This window comes from Bufo bufo, chromosome 1 (genome assembly GCF_905171765.1).
Source record: "Bufo bufo chromosome 1, aBufBuf1.1, whole genome shotgun sequence".
Classification (NCBI taxonomy): domain Eukaryota; kingdom Metazoa; phylum Chordata; class Amphibia; order Anura; family Bufonidae; genus Bufo; species Bufo bufo.
Window position 1 is genome coordinate 254,371,870 of NC_053389.1, and position 16,511 is coordinate 254,388,380.

The window sequence follows — 16,511 nt, forward strand, 5'->3', positions numbered from 1 at the left end:
ACCACGTCCTGAGGAAGTCTATTCCATAAATTCACAGTTCTTAAAGTAAAGAAGCTTTGACGCTTCTGGAGACTGAACTTTTTCTTCTCCAGTTGGAGGCAGTGCCCCCTTGTCTTTTGAGGGCATTTTACATGGAACAGCTTTTTACCGTATTTTTTGTATGGCCCATTTATATTTTTGTATAGGTTAATCATGTCCCCCCTTAGACGTCTCTTCTCAAGACTAAATACATTATACATTTTAATTATTTAAATTTTTCTTCATAACGAAGACCCTAAGTCAATGGAAATATAATGTTATGGGTGTCACAATAGTGCAACAATTTTTTTTTTAAAGGTTTTACATTTTTTTAAAGTAACAAAACATAATAAAAACTATGTATTTTTACCACATAGTGAATACCATAGAAACAAAACCCAAACAGCAATGGTAGAACTGTATTTTTTTTTCACCCCCAAAATAATATTTTTTATAGTTTCCATAATACATTGGTTCAGTGGTTAGCACTGTTGCTTTGCAACATCTGCATGGAGTTTGTAGGTTCTCTCCATGTTTGTGTGGGTTTCCTCCCACACTCCATACTGATAGGGAACTTAGATTGTGAGCCCCATTGGGGACAGCTTGATGCTAATGTCTGTAAAGCACTGTGGAATAAAATGGTGACATTAAAAGCACAACTCTCCCCACAAAAAAAACACACCCTCACACGGCTATGTCAGTGGAAAAATAAAAGTTATGGCCATTGGAAGAAATGGAGGAAAAATCGAAGGCATTATTTTCAAAATTGGCTGGGCCCTGACGGGCTTAACAAACTTCTAGTAGCAATAACTGAGGAACGGAACAACAGAGTTCTATGAAAATATGCTTGAGAATCATTATTGCACATGGATTGAAAGTAGTTACTAAAGCAGACATGATTGGTGACAGTTCCTCTTTAACTGATACAAGCCTCCTAAGAGGCACAAGAATGTCCATGTCATGATGTCCTCATATCACCGCCATGATCCTAAAGATGCTGGGCTATCACAATTATAATGTATGTTTATATTTGAACTTAATTTATGCACATATATAAGAAAAGAAGGGAATATATCCAATTTTTCATTCTGCATCCTCCCGCAGGTGGCACTATCCAGGGCTTTATCTCTGACTTGATGGAGAAGAGGTCTCCTGTCCTGGCCATAAGTCTGCTGCTTGCCGTGGGCTCTCTGTTTGGATACAGCCGTGAGTTATTCATCATTTTGAGTCGTGGTGTATATGTGTGTGTTTGGGAGGAAGGAAAGGGGGGGGGGGGGTCGAGTTCCCAGTAACAAGATAGTTGATGGGACACTGGTATCATAATGGCAAATTGTGTAAACCACTGATGGGACTTTGTGTCCATATCTCTGTGTGTTTAGCTGAATTAATTGGAGAAAGCTGAAGTAGATAACCTCTATTGCCTTGTTTGTGGTTTCTCTTGAGATTAGGATTTGATTTAGGTGAAGGAGAAGTGTGTGCATCTGCGATCTGTGTAAGAGTAAGTTCATACAATGTGTGGTGCACCATCTTGCCTTGGTTGTCCAGATCTTGTATTAGTTTGATTATATAGCTAGTTAGGTGTTTATCTTTCACTTTGACGTTCATTGCTGATTTACGTTTTCTCTGTTCCCAGGCTCTCCAAACAGTAAGCCGATCAACGCTGTCCTCATGGCTATTACAGGTATGGCTGGGGACAAATTAAAAAATTTTAAAACCGTTTTTAAAGGGATTCTCTTCTTTCAACCATCCAAACTTGTTAGAAGGTACCTTGCTAATAAGCTGATCATAATGTGTCCCCCTGCTTGGACCCCCAGTGATCAGCTGTGGGGGAAAAACCTGAAGTGTTCCATTTCCCTGCAGCGCCACCACAGGATTGATGAAGTATTACACAGTGTCCATTCATATCAGTGGGTTGTCTGTGTAATGCAGGGCTGAACAGGTCCTCCAGAGAGAGAGAGAGAGAGGTGCTCTTTGTATCAATTCGCCACTCTGGCCAAGAGATGAGAATCCTGAATATAGACCCTCTCTATTAACTCAAACTTACCTAGTAGGTTTCCTGAAAATCTGTTTTCTAAGGCTACTTTCACACTAGCGTTCGGGGCTCCGCTTGTGAGCTCCGTTTGAAGGGGCTCACAAGCGGCCCCGAACGCATCCGTACTGCCCTAATGCATTCTGAGTGGATGCGGATCCGCTCAGAATGCATCAGTCTGGCAGCGTTCAGCCTCCGCTCCGTTCAGCAAGCGGACACCCGAACGCTGCTTTCAGCGTTCGGGTGTCCGCCTGGCCGTGCGAAGGCAAACGGATCCGTCCAGACTTACAATGTAAGTCAATGGGGACGGATCCGAATTGAAGATGACACAATATGGCTCAATCTTCAAACGGATCCGTCCCCCATTGACTTTCAATGTAAAGTCTGGACGGATCCATCTGAACTACTTTCACACTTAGAATTTTTTCTAAGCTATAATGCAGACGGATCCGTTCTGAACGGATCCAAACGTCTGCATTATAGGAGCGGAGTCTGTGCAGACAGCAGACGGATCCGCTCTGAACGCTAGTGTGAAAGTAGCCTAAGCTGGACAATATCTTTAAGGCTGCATTCACAGGCTGCAATTGCGGACAAGAATAGGACATGTTCTATAATTTTCGGGATCGGAATTGCGGACCCGGAAGTGCGGATCCGCAATTCCGGATCCGGGCAGCACATCGTGCTGCCCCATAGAAATGAATGGGTCCGCAATTCCATTCCGCAAAATGCGGAACGAAATTGCGGACGTGTGAATGGACCCTAAGATAAAGGGATAGAGCAGCAAAGTGAATCTTTGTCCAGGGACGGAAGGCGTTACGGTGCCTTATGAAAAATGACAGTATTACTTCAATGCCCAGCTATGGGTCTTTCTTGGATTCTTCCTATGCCCTCAGTAGAGGCAGTACATGCCGTATCCTGACTAGAAGTGTGTGTTTGTTCATAGGCTTTTTCATCGGGGGTCCCTCAAACATGATAAGTTCTGCGATCTCTGCGGATCTTGGCCGTCAGGAGATGGTAAGAGGTAGCAGCGAGGCTCTGGCCACAGTCACCGGCATTGTGGATGGAACAGGCAGCGTTGGAGCCGCTTTAGGCCAGGTACATTCATGCCTGTAAGGGCTAAGATATCCTTTGAGTTAAAACCCATTATCTGTGAGTAGCTGAAGCCTAGCATGAACTAACATTACGTCTAGTTTTACGACTGCGGAGATAGAACACAGGAAGCAGCCTACCCGGAGCTGTAGATATGCCGGCTGTGACAGTGCAGTGTACTAATACAGTCTTCAGTGGCCAAACACTGGTCAACGCAATCAATTCTATGGAGCATGCAATTAATTGCCATAAATAAGGTGGCTCTTGCATGGTTAATTAACCCTTTAATACCCATGACTTAAAGGGGTTGTCTCACCTGAGACATTGATAGCAGAACGCTAGGTTTTCCACCAATATTAAATAGGTGTCGTCCCACCTCCGGAACCCGCATCTGTCTCCTGAACGGGTGCCCCAAATTGAGCGGAGAGCAGCCGAGCGCCGGCTTAGCCTTTTCTGACAGTCTCATAGAAGTAAATGGAGTAGAGGCTGTGCATGAGCAGTGCACTCTCCATTCATTTCTATGGGACTTCCAAAAATAGAGCGAGCACGGATCTCCCATAGAAATGAGCATGCACGTTGTGCTCTCCTTTACTTTTGGGGCAAGTACTGGCGGTGCAGGTCAAAAAGGTGGAACCCATAACCATCTCATTGGTGGCAGATGAGACTACCCCTTTAAAGAGGACCAGTCACCACTCCTGACACCCCTGTTTTAATAGCTTCATGCATTCCCCATGTAATAACAATTCTGGAGCATCTATTGTTATGGCTCTATGCTGTGCCATTCCTATATTATTTCAACTAGAATTTACGAATGAATTGATAGCAGTCTGCAGTAAGGGTACAGAGGGGAGGTAACCAGTTGGGGGTGGGGTGGGGGGGGTGTACCTGCACAGTCTGACAATGGCAGCACTGATTGGGTAGAGTGAGTCCGTGCAGGTACACCCCCCCCCCCCCTCCCAACTGGTTACCTCCCCTCTCCCCTCTGTGCCCTTATTGCAGACTGCTGGTAATTCATTCATAACTGCTAGATGAAATAATAAAGGAATGGCAGAACATACAGACATAAGAATAGATGTTCCAGAATTGTTATTACATGGGGAATGCATGAAGCTATTAAAAGAGACCGGTCAGGAGCGGTGAAAGGTCGTCTTTAAAAGTGGCCTATGCCTTCAGTAACTGCTGGCAGCTTATCTCCCGTAAGAACAAAAGGATCTCTCCTCCTGACTGATAATGTCAGATTCTCCTCATACTTTAGATTGACTGACCCTGAAGGAAATGTCAGGTTCAGCCGACAATACACTAATGTGTATGTTATGGTTTGCAGTGTTTTAAAGGGGTGTCTCACTTCAGCAAATGGCATTTATCCTGTAGAGAAAGTTAATACAAGGCACTTACTAATGTATTGTGATTGTACATATTGCTTCCTTTGCTGGCTGGATTCCTTTTTCTATCACATTATACTCTGCTTGTATCCAGAGATTACGACCACCGTGCAATCCAGTAGCAGTGGATGTGCTTGTACATTATAGAAAAAGGTTTTTCCCTATACCGTGCAAGCACAACCACCACTGATGGAAACGAGCACTGATAGAAAAATGAATCCAGCCAGCAAAGGCAATATGGACAGTCACAATACATTAGTAAGTGCCTTGTAGTAACTTTATCCACAAGATAACTGGCATTCAGTTAGGTCTCGGTGACGGGCACGGGCACAGTTGTAGGGCTATAGCTATCATTTATCTATGGTGTGCTGGAAAATTAAAGCCAAAGCCTGACTGGTCAGTGCTTTTTCTTTTGACTAGTTTAATTTTGTGTAGATAGATATTGATATATATCAGTCACATGGATTGTTCTGGTTATTTGACTCTCTGCTATGACTTACAGGTCCTGGTGTCTGTGATACAGGGCAGCTTGGGCTGGAGCTGGGTCTTCTATTTCTTCATCCTTATGGTAAGAAGAGGTCTTATTAATACATTTTTTTTAATAATGTTTAGCCTTTTTTTTGTCTCTCTCTCTGTTTATATACAGGTACTGTGGTATCTAAGTAGTTTAGCAGAGGGACTGGGCTTCCTCTGTCCACCCATTGCCCCCTGCCTCACAGGCAGCAGGCCGATGGTTTGTATGGCAGCCAGGGACCTAGCCATAGCCTCTGAGTCTGCCTAATAAGGAATCTTATTAAAACAATTTAATAAAAATAAAATACGATATTTAATATCGTCACATCCCCTACTAAAGTACGCATACTAAAACAAAAGCATTATTTGATCACTGTTCATCTCTCCTCCTGAAAAATAAGGGATCAAAAAGTTCTCATCTTGATGCTCTCAAAAAGAGAAACAATATAAAATATTGTAATTTGCTAACTAAAATAAATGATGTTATAAGGCAAGCTTTCAAGACTCTCATGCAGTTGTGTCAATAAAAAAATAAGGAGGTTATGGCTCTTGGGGGGGGAAAAAAAGTAAAAAAAAAATTTTGTGTGAATGTAAAAGTTGTGAAACATAACAAAACTACTTACATTTCATATCATTCTAATCATATCAACTTACAAAATAAATTTAAAGGGGTTGTCCAGCAGCCCCCCTGATATTGGTATTGGAGCATTTCCTTTAAAGGGTTTGGTCCATCTCCTATATTTGGGACATTTTGCTAGGATATGTCTCCAATGTGTGATAGGTGTGACTCCCACCTCTGGGACCCACAATGAGCCGGCCTCCATTCATTTCTATGGGACCCCCGATAAATAGCTGTGCTCTGGCTTGGCTATTTCCATCAGCGCCATAGTAGTCAATGGAGTTGTAGCCACGATTGGGCAGTATGCTTCCCATTAACTTCTATGGGACTTTCAAAAATAGCCGAGCGCTCCGCTTAGCTATTTTCGGCACTCCTATAGAAAATAATGGAGGGCAGCTCTTTGTGAGCTCTATTTTAGAGATGGGCGCAGGTCCCAGAGGTAGGAGCTGCACCTATCAGGCATTAGGGGATATCCTAGCGATATTCCCCCAATGTATCAGATGGGCCAACCCATATGCCCCCAATGTATGAGATGGGCCAATAGAGAATGCTGAAAAAAAAACAACTGAAAAACAGTTAAACTATTGCTTGTCCTGCAGAACTCCAGGGGAAATGGCTTTCAGAGTACTTTGCAAAAAAAAATGGTTCTTTTTAGTGTTTTTATTGTTCAAGTAGTTAAAACATCGTGGAATGACTTGTATTTTAAGTGTCACGATTTTGGTGTACATATAAGGTATTGACTAGTTTTTGCTAAAGGGGTTTTCCAGCGTAGAATATTGGTGACCTACCTCAGAATAGGTCATCATATATGCCAGAACTCGTGACTTTTCTCTTGTGCAGTAATATTATTACAGCGGTTATCGAGACGTTGCAGGTTGAGGATCCTGCACAGTCGTCTGCCAGCTCGGGTTTTTCCTTTAGAAGGTCCCGTCGCTCACACAAGTGTTTCTCCAACACCAGGAGTTTGAATCCTCTCTTACCAAGGAGTGGAATTTTCCTGATAGACGTTTTGCCTTGTCAAAACGCTTAAACGTCCTTTATCAATTTCTGGAGGATTTGACCAAGAAATGGTCGTCCTCACCTATAGAGGACCCGCCAGTTTCCCGCTTGACTAAGCATACTACCTTGCCAGTGGCAGATGGGGCTTCTTTCTCTGATATCAGAGATGAGAAACTGGAAGCGTTTGCAAAATCTGCCTTTGAAGCAGTGAGCACAGCACTTTAGCTGGTATTTGCCTCTACATGGGTGAGCAAGGCTATGGGTGAGTGGGCAGGTAATTTGCGTCAGGGTCTCGACCTGGGAGTCCCTTCGGGGGAACTTGCAGATATGGCCTTGCAGCTCTCTCATGCCAGTGCATATATTTGTAAAGCATCTTTGGACGCGGCCAGGCTTATGGCTCTCTCATCAGCCCTGTTGGTGGCTATTCGCTGTACCCTATGGCTCTCCTGCTGGGCGGCAGATAATGCTTCAAAGCGGACCCTGACGGCCCTCCCCTTTTCCGGCAGCAGACTTTTTGGTAAGCGCCTGGATGAGATCATTTCAGACGCTACAGGTGGTAAGAGCATGCATTTACTACAGAACAGGGGGTGGTCTAATAGGTCAAAAAAGCGGAAGCCTTTTTTTCCAGCCTTTTCAGAGTTTTTCCAGCCCCAGGAGGGCGTCTGACAAGTCGGCCACGGATCAGAAGCGCAAACCTTCCTTCAAGCCTTGCCCTTACTGGCGTTCCCGTCGTCAGGGCTCCAAGTCCTTTAACCCCAAGAACACCGCTGCATGACAAGCGGCTCCCGGCGCCCTCCGTTCGGGTGGAGGCTTCATTTGTTTCGGCATGTTTGGCTGGCTCACGTCTCGAATGCGTGGGTGAGGGAGGTCATTGCAGAGGACTACAAACTGGAATTCAAGTCTCATTTTTTTCGGTCATCACCTGCGACCTCTCCCGCAGCCGCAGATTCCTTTTTTAAGGTGATTCGCACGCTGCTGCGGCAGGGGGTGATTGTTCCCGTTCTTGCGCAAGAACGTTTTCAGAGGTTTTACTCCAATCTCTTTGTAATTACCAAGAAAGAGGTTTCCTTCGCGTCCGCAGTTTCCGGGTGGAGTCCCTGAAGTCGGTCATTGCGTCCATGGAACCGGGGGAGTATCTTTCCTCAATAGACATCAAGGATGCTTATCTTCACGTGCCTATCTGCATCAGTCATCAGAGATTTTTCTGGTTCGCAGTGGGTCAATTTAACTTCCAGTTTGTAGCCCTCCCATTCGGCCTGGCCACGGCTCCCAGGCTCTTTACGAAGATTCTGGCAGCAGGTAGGGCCCTGCTCCATGCCTGGGGGATCGTGGCGATCCCTTACTTGGCCCCTTCACTAGGATGTTGTCTGAAATTTCGGGTGACGGAGGACAGCCTGAGCATAGTTCTGGACACCCTGGAATGCTTTGGATGGATCCTGAACAGGCAGAAGTCTTGTCTTTATCTATCACAACGGTTGTCTTATCTGGGGATGGTGCTCGACACATTTCAGACCAAGGTGTTCTTTCCTCCGGAGAAGCTATCCGCTCTATGTCTTCAGATTCTCCCCTTGTTGCGGCCAGGTCCTGTTCCCATTGGTCGCTGCATGCGGGCTTTAGGTCACATGGTCTCGACCTTCGAAGCAGTTCCCAATGCTCAATTCCATACCAGAACGCTTCAGCAAGCCATTCTGTCCAGATGGGACCGTTCCCCAGCCTCCCTGGATTGGCCCATGCATCTCCCTGCCCTGGGTTTCTTGGCTAGTGTTTGATTCTACTGCAGCGCTACAACAGGAAAAATGGCACATTACAAGGTGCCCAGTTAAATGAGTGGGCTGTCCTTATAAAGCATGGACATGTCGGGTCCTCCAGAACAGGAGATGCTCTTTGTAGCTGCTCTTTGCAACAGCTAATTGTTGGAAGTCTGGAGCAAAAATGCCCTAATAGAGTATTTAAAGGTATTTTTTCTAGCCACTACAATCCTTAAAGGGGTTCTTTAAGAATGGGGGGGATTTGGCCAACACCCCACTTGGCCGGACCTGTAAAGGGAAGCTTGCTTTCCTGCTTCCCGACACTGGCTCTCCCCCAGGCCTGCGATGCTGCGCTGGTCTTCCTTGCTGAAAATATTGGGTTTGACATCGCCTCATCCAATCACTGGTCGAGTCCGTGATTGGATCCCCTTGCGTCATGTAACCATTGGTCATGACGGTAGAGAAGCTGTCACCGCCGCGGTCAGTGGTTGGCTGCAGATGATGTCAAATTGGATGCCTACAGTGAGGGAGCCCAGCAGAGCACCGTAGGCCTGGAGGAGAAGGAACTGCGAGCCAGTGCTGCGAAGCAGGTAAGTAATCTTCGGCTTACAGGTCTGGTCAAGTGGGGAGGTTGGCCCACCCCCCCCATTCAACCCCTTTTAACTTTGTATGATAAAGTTCTACTTTAAGAAATGTGCTTAATATTTTCTGAAATGTTTCCTGAAGGATGAGCCTGAATGCTTTAGTGCACTGTACATATGACGAAATAACAGATGTTGAAATGCAACTGTAGAATTGTGTTAGTCTGTGAATGACCCAACTTTATACTTTGATATTCTCCATAGACCTTACTGTCCATCGTCTTTATCATTCCACTCATTGTCCGAGAAATGAGATCAGCGGTGAGGAACAGGCGGACGTCTCGGCTGGCAGGGTGACAATTACTTCCAATGACTGATGTCAATACCAATAAAAGACTGGAAACCTTATTGAAAAGGTGAAGTCAAAGCGTGCAGACAGGAACAGGAGGAGGGACTGCAAGTTTGGGAAGCCATTTCCTGAAACGGTTCATTGGAAAATTATTTGAATTCTTTTCTTTTTATTTTATAATTTTTTTTTATATATTATTCCTCATGTTTTAATCTTGCTGTCTATGGATCAGACAATGGATCGTACAGTCCGGTGATGATGAGGATTATTTTGGATCTAGTTTCAGTAAAGAAAGGTTGGCAGTTGTACACTACATATAACACAATATACAACCAACTTCTGATTTAATGAAATCAGATTTAGGCCTCATGCACAAGAAAGTATTTTCTTTCCGTGTCCGTTCCGTTTTGTTTTTTTTGCAGACCGTATGTGCATATGTCCGTATTTCCGTTCCACAAAAAAATAGAATATGTCCTATTATTGTCCGCATTACGGGCAAGGTTAGTACTGTTCTATTAGGGGCCAGCTGTTCTGTTCCGCAAAATGCGGAATGCACACTGACGTCATTCGTATTTTTTTGTGGATCCGTTTTTTCGGACCGCAAAATACATACGGTCGTGTCGTGTGCATGAGGCCTTAAAAGAACAAAAAGAGAACGACATTTTAACTACTTTATTCTGAATGATACAAAATTGTAATTTAAAACTTGAAAATGTTCATATTTTTATTGACCATTTTATGGTGCGTTTGCTTTAGAAGGAACGCATTCACTCTGAGATTTAAAGAGGACCTGTCAGCTCGTGTATTCTGCATGAATTTACAATTCTGGAGTATCTTTTCTTAGATCTTGACCTTGTCTCTCCTAAAAATAATCAATGGAGGTGTTACCAGTTGGGTTTGTGCCCTTTTAAACTAATGGAATGGTACTGCCCAGTTGTAAATTTAGATAATGAGAAGGAATAGCAGAGGAACGGCACAATGCAGAGTCGTGAATAAAGGTGCTCCAGCATTTGTAGTTTATGGGGTACAGAGGAGGTCCTTTGGATTGGTCTGCTGGACTGACCTCTGTACTTTTAAGTAAGTTAAAGTCTTTCTCAAATTGTATATGGTGATGGACAGGGAACAACCATCATAAATTATGAATATCCCCTCTCCTCACTTCATTGCACATCACGAATCGTAGCTTTAGAATCTAGCATTAACAAATTTGGGCAGTTTTCGGCAGGTTTTTTATATTTTTTATTTACATAAATACGAAATCTATCAACTGTAAAACTGACTTTAGAGCTTAAAGGACATCTGTCAGCAGATTTGTACCTATGACACTGCCTGACCTGTGGCACATGCGCCTGGCAGCTGAAGGCATCTGTGTTGGTCCCATGTTCATATGTGCCGGCATTGCTGAGGAAAATGAATATATGCAAATGAGCCTCTAGGAGTAACGTGGACGTTGCTGTAAGGGCTCATGCACACGAACGTATTTTCTTTCCGTGTCTGTTCCGTTTTTTGTTTTTTTTGCGGACCGTATGCGGAACCATTCACTTCAATGGGTCCGCAGAAAAAAATGAAGTTACTCCGTGTGCATTCAGTCTCTGTATGTCCGTATTTCCGTTCCGCAAAAAAAATAGAACATGTCCTATTATTGTCCGCATTACGGACAAGGATAGTACAGTTCTAGGAAGGGCCAGCTGTTCCATTCCCAAAATACGGAATGCACACGGATGTCATCCGTATTTTTTGCGGATCTGTTTTTTAAGGACCGCAAAATACATACGGTCGTGTGCATGAGCCCTTACACCGAGAGGCACTGCTGTCTCTGCAAATGCTGCACCCTCTCCATTTTACTGACAGGGCCAGGCAGTGTAAATGTGATCACACCTGGTACACATAGGTACTTTTTAAGGGGCCGCAGACCTCCCTGTTAAACGCAGAGCACTGTTAGCTTTTCCACTCCAGAAGGGGAAAGGGATGGAAACATTTGAGCAGAAGCTGTCTAACTGAGCACTGTTTTTGATAGGTAGGTCTGTAGTGACGGACTCCCTTTAAGCTGGTCATCATATGCACATCAGCGGTACTTTTCTTGAATATAATGCACAATCGAATGGGTAAAATGTCGCCCACTTTGCATGATTTATCCTATGTCCCTGGCAAGCATTTGTGAAGGTGCATACATACAGTGATGACAGTCTATCTGTATATAGTTATCTGCAAAAGGGAATATAGACAGTCACTGTTCCGTTATACAAGGGATTGTGTTTTTGAATTTATTTTTTATTTTTTGCTGAAGTCAGCGTAGCAGGGGCTTCATGCTGCTACAGACCCATAGGCAAGTTATGCAGAACATCCCAAAAGTTCCAGGGTTCATCAACCTCCGTGACGCCAGTGTTGTAAAACTACAACTCCCAGCATGCACACTTGCATGTCTGTTCTTGGAACTCCCACAGATGTGATTACAGCATGCTGGAAGTTGTAGTTTCTGGAGTGCCGGAGGATGCTGATCCCTGTGATACCCTGTTATCTATCCTCAGTGCCTAGTGCTAAGGGGGTGGAGCATGACTTCCTTATTAAGTGTTCTTTGAAGCCCTGTGTCATGCTCCACCCCTCAGACCCTGCTCTCGGCATAGCACGGTGGGGGTACATTCACACGAATATACCAAGAACCGGCCATGTGAATCCTGTATTGCGCGATCCGCAATATATGGCAAATATACTATCTTTTGTGGTGCGGATGCATGGACCAAAAAGCCCACGGAAGCACTTCTGTGGGCTTCCAATCCGTGCCTCTGCGCTGTATCTTGAGGATTGCGGAACCATTCAAGTTAATTGGTCCGCATCCGTGATACGGCATTCACACGTCCGGCGCCCATATATTGCGCTCGGCAATATGGGCACGGGTGGCCTACGGTGGTGTGAATGAACCCTAAAGCAGCTTTGCCTGGAGTGTCTCTTTTTAAAGGGTTTCTATCACTTTGTTTCACCTATTTAGCTTTCAGACACTAGCGATCCGCTAGTGTCTGCTTTATCTAACCATCCTAATATAACAGCTTATTGTCCTGCCGTTTAGCTAAAAAAATAACTTATATAGATATGCAAATGAGCCTCTAGGTGCTATGGGGGCGTGATTAGCACCTAGAGGCTCCGTCTACCTTAACAAACTGCCGCCGCCCAGCGCGTCCCTCCAGCCCGCCCATCTCCAGCTGAAGCGATCCTCTCCGTGCGCGTCTCTGTTCTGCGCATGCGCAGTGAATGTCTGATCGCTTCCCTGCTCAGACATCTCCACTGCGCCTGTTCCTCGGAGCACTATGACGTCATCAGCGCAGGCGCAGTGGAGATGTCTGAGCAGGGAAGCGATCAGACATTCACTGCGCATGCGCCGAATACGAGGAGCATCGCATTCCGGAGGAGATGGGCGGGCTGGAGGGACGCGCTGGGCGGCGGCAGTTTGTTAAGGTAGACGGAGCCTCTAGGTGCTAATCACGCCCCCATAGCACCTAGAGGCTCATTTGCATATCTATATAAGTTATTTTTTTAGCTAAACGGCAGGACAATAAGCTCTTATGGGATGGTTAGATAAAGCAGACACTAGCGGATCGCTAGTGTCTGAAAGCTAAATAGGTGAAACGAAGTGATAGAAACCCTTTAATATACCATTTTATTTTCTCACAAAGGTCTGATGGGTGGAGGCTCAGCAGCTGAACCCCCCCCCCCCAAATAGCTTGAGAAATATTGGGGTGTTTTCAGTGAATAGGTAATTGCACATGAAGGCTCACTCCTCATTGAAATTATTGGGACTTGGAAAAACAAACAATAATTTGTCCCATTCATTTCAATGGGCAGTGAATCCATTAGCAAGAAGGAACAGGACACCCGCTTTCTGAAGGTTATTGGGGGAAGGCTGTCCTGCAATGTGTCATAAAAATCTTAAGTCTGGAAAGGGTTAATGTGGCGCTGTCCTTGGGCTGCATTCACATTGCCGGGTGCAGCCTGATTTGACAGCCACCTGACTGCCTGCGGCTCATGTGAGCAAAGCTCACTGCATTATCGTGATCTATAATGCTATGAGTTCCATCCCAACCGGTGGTCTGATGCCCCATACTCAAATAATACTTTGTGTACAGGACAGGAACTCACAGCATCATAGATCAGTATGGTTCTGTGAATGTGGCTAACATGAGCAGTGGTTGGTCCTGGAAACGTGGCTGTCACACGAACCGCATTTCACAAATCACACATTGCAATATGAACGCAGCCTCAATTGTGTAATTCACTGCCTGCTGTGTATTATACCTCTGTAAACTGACATCCGTCTGTCTGGATTATAGATGTGGAACATGGAGAACGTTCTATGACCTGGACATTTGTAAACAATCTTTTTATGCCTTTTATAAGCTGTTTCTATTGTTTTGCTTAAAATGTAAAAAAAAATACAAAAATAAAACACATCCATTGTTTACAGTGTATTTTATTAAATTAAATCCGTTTTGTCAAAAGTGGACCTATAGCATCAACTTTTATGTTAATTAGCTTTTTATTTTATTTTTTCTTCTTGCCACATTGTCCTCAAAGCACTCATATTAGGGTAGGTTCACATCACCGTTCTATTTTCCATTCTTCTGATCTGTCGGAAGAACAAATGAAAAAAAATAATAAAATGGATCCTTTATTTTGAGCGTCCGTTGTGCTTATTTTGCTTCCATTTTAGTTATTTCTGTCTGACATCTGTTATTTTTCACAGGAGGAAAAGTCCTCCACGAAGGACTTCTTCACCCATCAAAAATAACGGATCTTAGACAGAAGTGACTAAAACGGAAGCAAAATAAGCACAACGGATGCTCAAAATAAAGAATTGTTTTATTTTTTTTATTTTCTGTTCTTCTGACCGATCAGGATCATAAGAAAGAAAAATGAAACGGTGATGTGAACCCGGCCCACTTATTTCAGAGCATGCTCACTACAGTCACCTATAAAAGTCAGTGAGCTGGGTGGGGCACATAACAGATACCCTCGATAATGTACATCTCTGCAACTGCTGTTGCAGCAGGTCAGGCAAGATGGCTGCTTTCAAAATGTAAGTAATAGCAAATATTCTAGATTTTGTTTTTATTACTAGATAAACCTATAATCTTTTCTCACTTATTGTATATAGCTACTCTTAATCCTTATTATGCTATCTATCATCCATACCAATTTTTTTTTATAGTTATTATTTTACCTATCATTAATTAATTTATTATAAGTATTTTCCTACCTATCATTAATCATTTCTTTTATATTTTATTTTTAAAATAAATCATTACCTATAACCGACAATAAACAAAATATGGCTTATTGCACACGAACGTTTGTGCTCCGTGGCTGTATTGCAGACCGCATTTGCAGATCCGCAATACATGGGCACCGTTCCGTGTGCATTCCACATCACAGATGCAGACCCATTCACTTCAAGGGGTCCGCAAATCCAGAGATGCAGAATAGTGCAGAACCAAACCCTATGGAAGCACTACGGAGTGCTTTCGTGGGGTTTCGTCCCGTACTTCCGTTCCGCAAAAAGATAAAACATCTGCGGCTGCCCCACAGTGTGTGTTCATGCATTGCGGCCCGCAATTTGCGGGCCACAGTACAGCCACAGGGCGCACACATTCGTGTGCAAGAGGCCTAGAACAGACAATCACACAGTCTGTATGCCAAAAGCCGGGTATGTGCAAGCCAACAACCTATCCATGAGACAGGTATAGTCAGCATACCTTACAATGGCAGCCTTGTGCACTATGAGACATACAAGACCAGCTCTCTATCCAAAAGGAGAAAGCCAGCAAGCCTCAAAGTTGCTTGATTTGAGTTGGATGGCTTGGGGGGACCTGCGTACCAAGATCATTTGTAAACATTTTTTTGGAAGCAAGCTAACTCTTCTCTCACTGCTTAGGAAGGCCCTATAAAAATGTTCAGTTTTCTAATTGTCCTAACATTATATTCAATAACCTTTCTATACTGTTTTGTCATGTAAATTCATTTGCGTAAACTTGGGCATATGGGAAAGACATGCAAATAGTGTTTCAGCTAATAAAACAAGGCAGATTCTGCTAATTTGCATGTCTTTTCCATATGCCCAAGTTTATGAAAATGAGTTTACATGACAAAACAGTATAGAAAGGTTATTGAATATAATGTTAGGAAAATAAGAAAACTGAAAATTTTATGTAACCCTCCTAAGCAGTGAGAAGAGTTAGCTGGCATCCCCAAAATAAAAATTTCTATTTTTGTCACCCTAATGATAATGATCTAGGTGCGCAGGTCCCCCAACCCATTCAACTCAAATCAAGCAGCTTTGAGGCTTGCTGTCTTTCTCCTTTTGGATAGAGAGCTGGTCTGGCCTGGCTGATCGCTTCTCAGCCTTTTGGCTAAGATCAAGTGTAGTATCTGTTCTAGTATAGCCTTGGTCTTGGCCAGAGGTGCTCAGGATACCCGGACCCTCGGCCTTGGGTGAAGGCCACAGTTTATAGCTGTGGTTGGATCCCTTGCTGCTATGGGGGGGGTGGCGGCTTAGTCACTGGGCAACGAGAGGCGATCACCATACCTGCCTGCTACTTAGGTGGTAGGTGAGGGATTTTGAAGTTCCTGTGACATATCGATTTGAGGAGATGGAGATCCAGAGTCCTGATCTAGGAGAGATGTCTGACTATCAAAAAGTCAAGAATGGAATCCGTTTTTTGTTGATGGATCCAGAGAAAAGAGAAAAAGGATTAACTTTTCTGGTGGAAGAGATCCTCTATCGACTAATTGGTATCCGGAAAGAATTTGTTTGTTGGAGTCCCCAAAGCGTGGATTATACAACATGGTGTTTGTCACTGAGGAGATCTCTGTTGTGGTTCTAAAGAGACTGGAACAAGATGGACTTAATCCAATACTAAATGGAGTTAAAGTACTGGCGCATTACCCGAGGAAAGAGAGGTTGGTGACCGTGTGGATGTTTAGTCCATATGTAACAGAAGAGGACATTTGTGTTTTCCTCATGAGATACTGCGAAAAAGTGATTTTGTATAGGAAGGTATATAATAAGTTTGGTTTTTAGACCACAAAATGGAAATGTTATGTTAAGTTTTTGGAAGACTCTGGGGGAGAAGTTATTTTGCCACCTGGACGATTTAGGATTGGGGCTGTAAATGGAGTTCTGTTGTTCAATGGAA

General features: G+C 44.0%; 1 protein-coding gene and 1 pseudogene across 2 annotated transcripts in view; both read left to right on the top strand.

Annotated features, from left to right (window-relative positions):
* SLC37A3 (solute carrier family 37 member 3) overlaps positions 1-9,735 on the top strand; it is a 37,284-nt gene extending 27,549 nt beyond the window's left edge. For both annotated transcript variants that reach the window (XM_040438856.1, XM_040438867.1), the window contains exons 11-15: positions 1,123-1,224; positions 1,652-1,699; positions 2,991-3,142; positions 5,021-5,086; positions 9,243-9,735. In XM_040438856.1, the coding sequence (XP_040294790.1) occupies positions 1,123-1,224; positions 1,652-1,699; positions 2,991-3,142; positions 5,021-5,086; positions 9,243-9,335 (461 nt within the window). In that variant the 3' untranslated portion in view covers positions 9,336-9,735. The remainder of the gene's footprint in view (positions 1-1,122; positions 1,225-1,651; positions 1,700-2,990; positions 3,143-5,020; positions 5,087-9,242) is intronic.
* A 5,970-nt stretch (positions 9,736-15,705) lies between these two features.
* On the top strand, positions 15,706-15,844 carry LOC120987334 (annotated as a pseudogene).
* Positions 15,845-16,511: the final 667 nt, after the last annotated feature.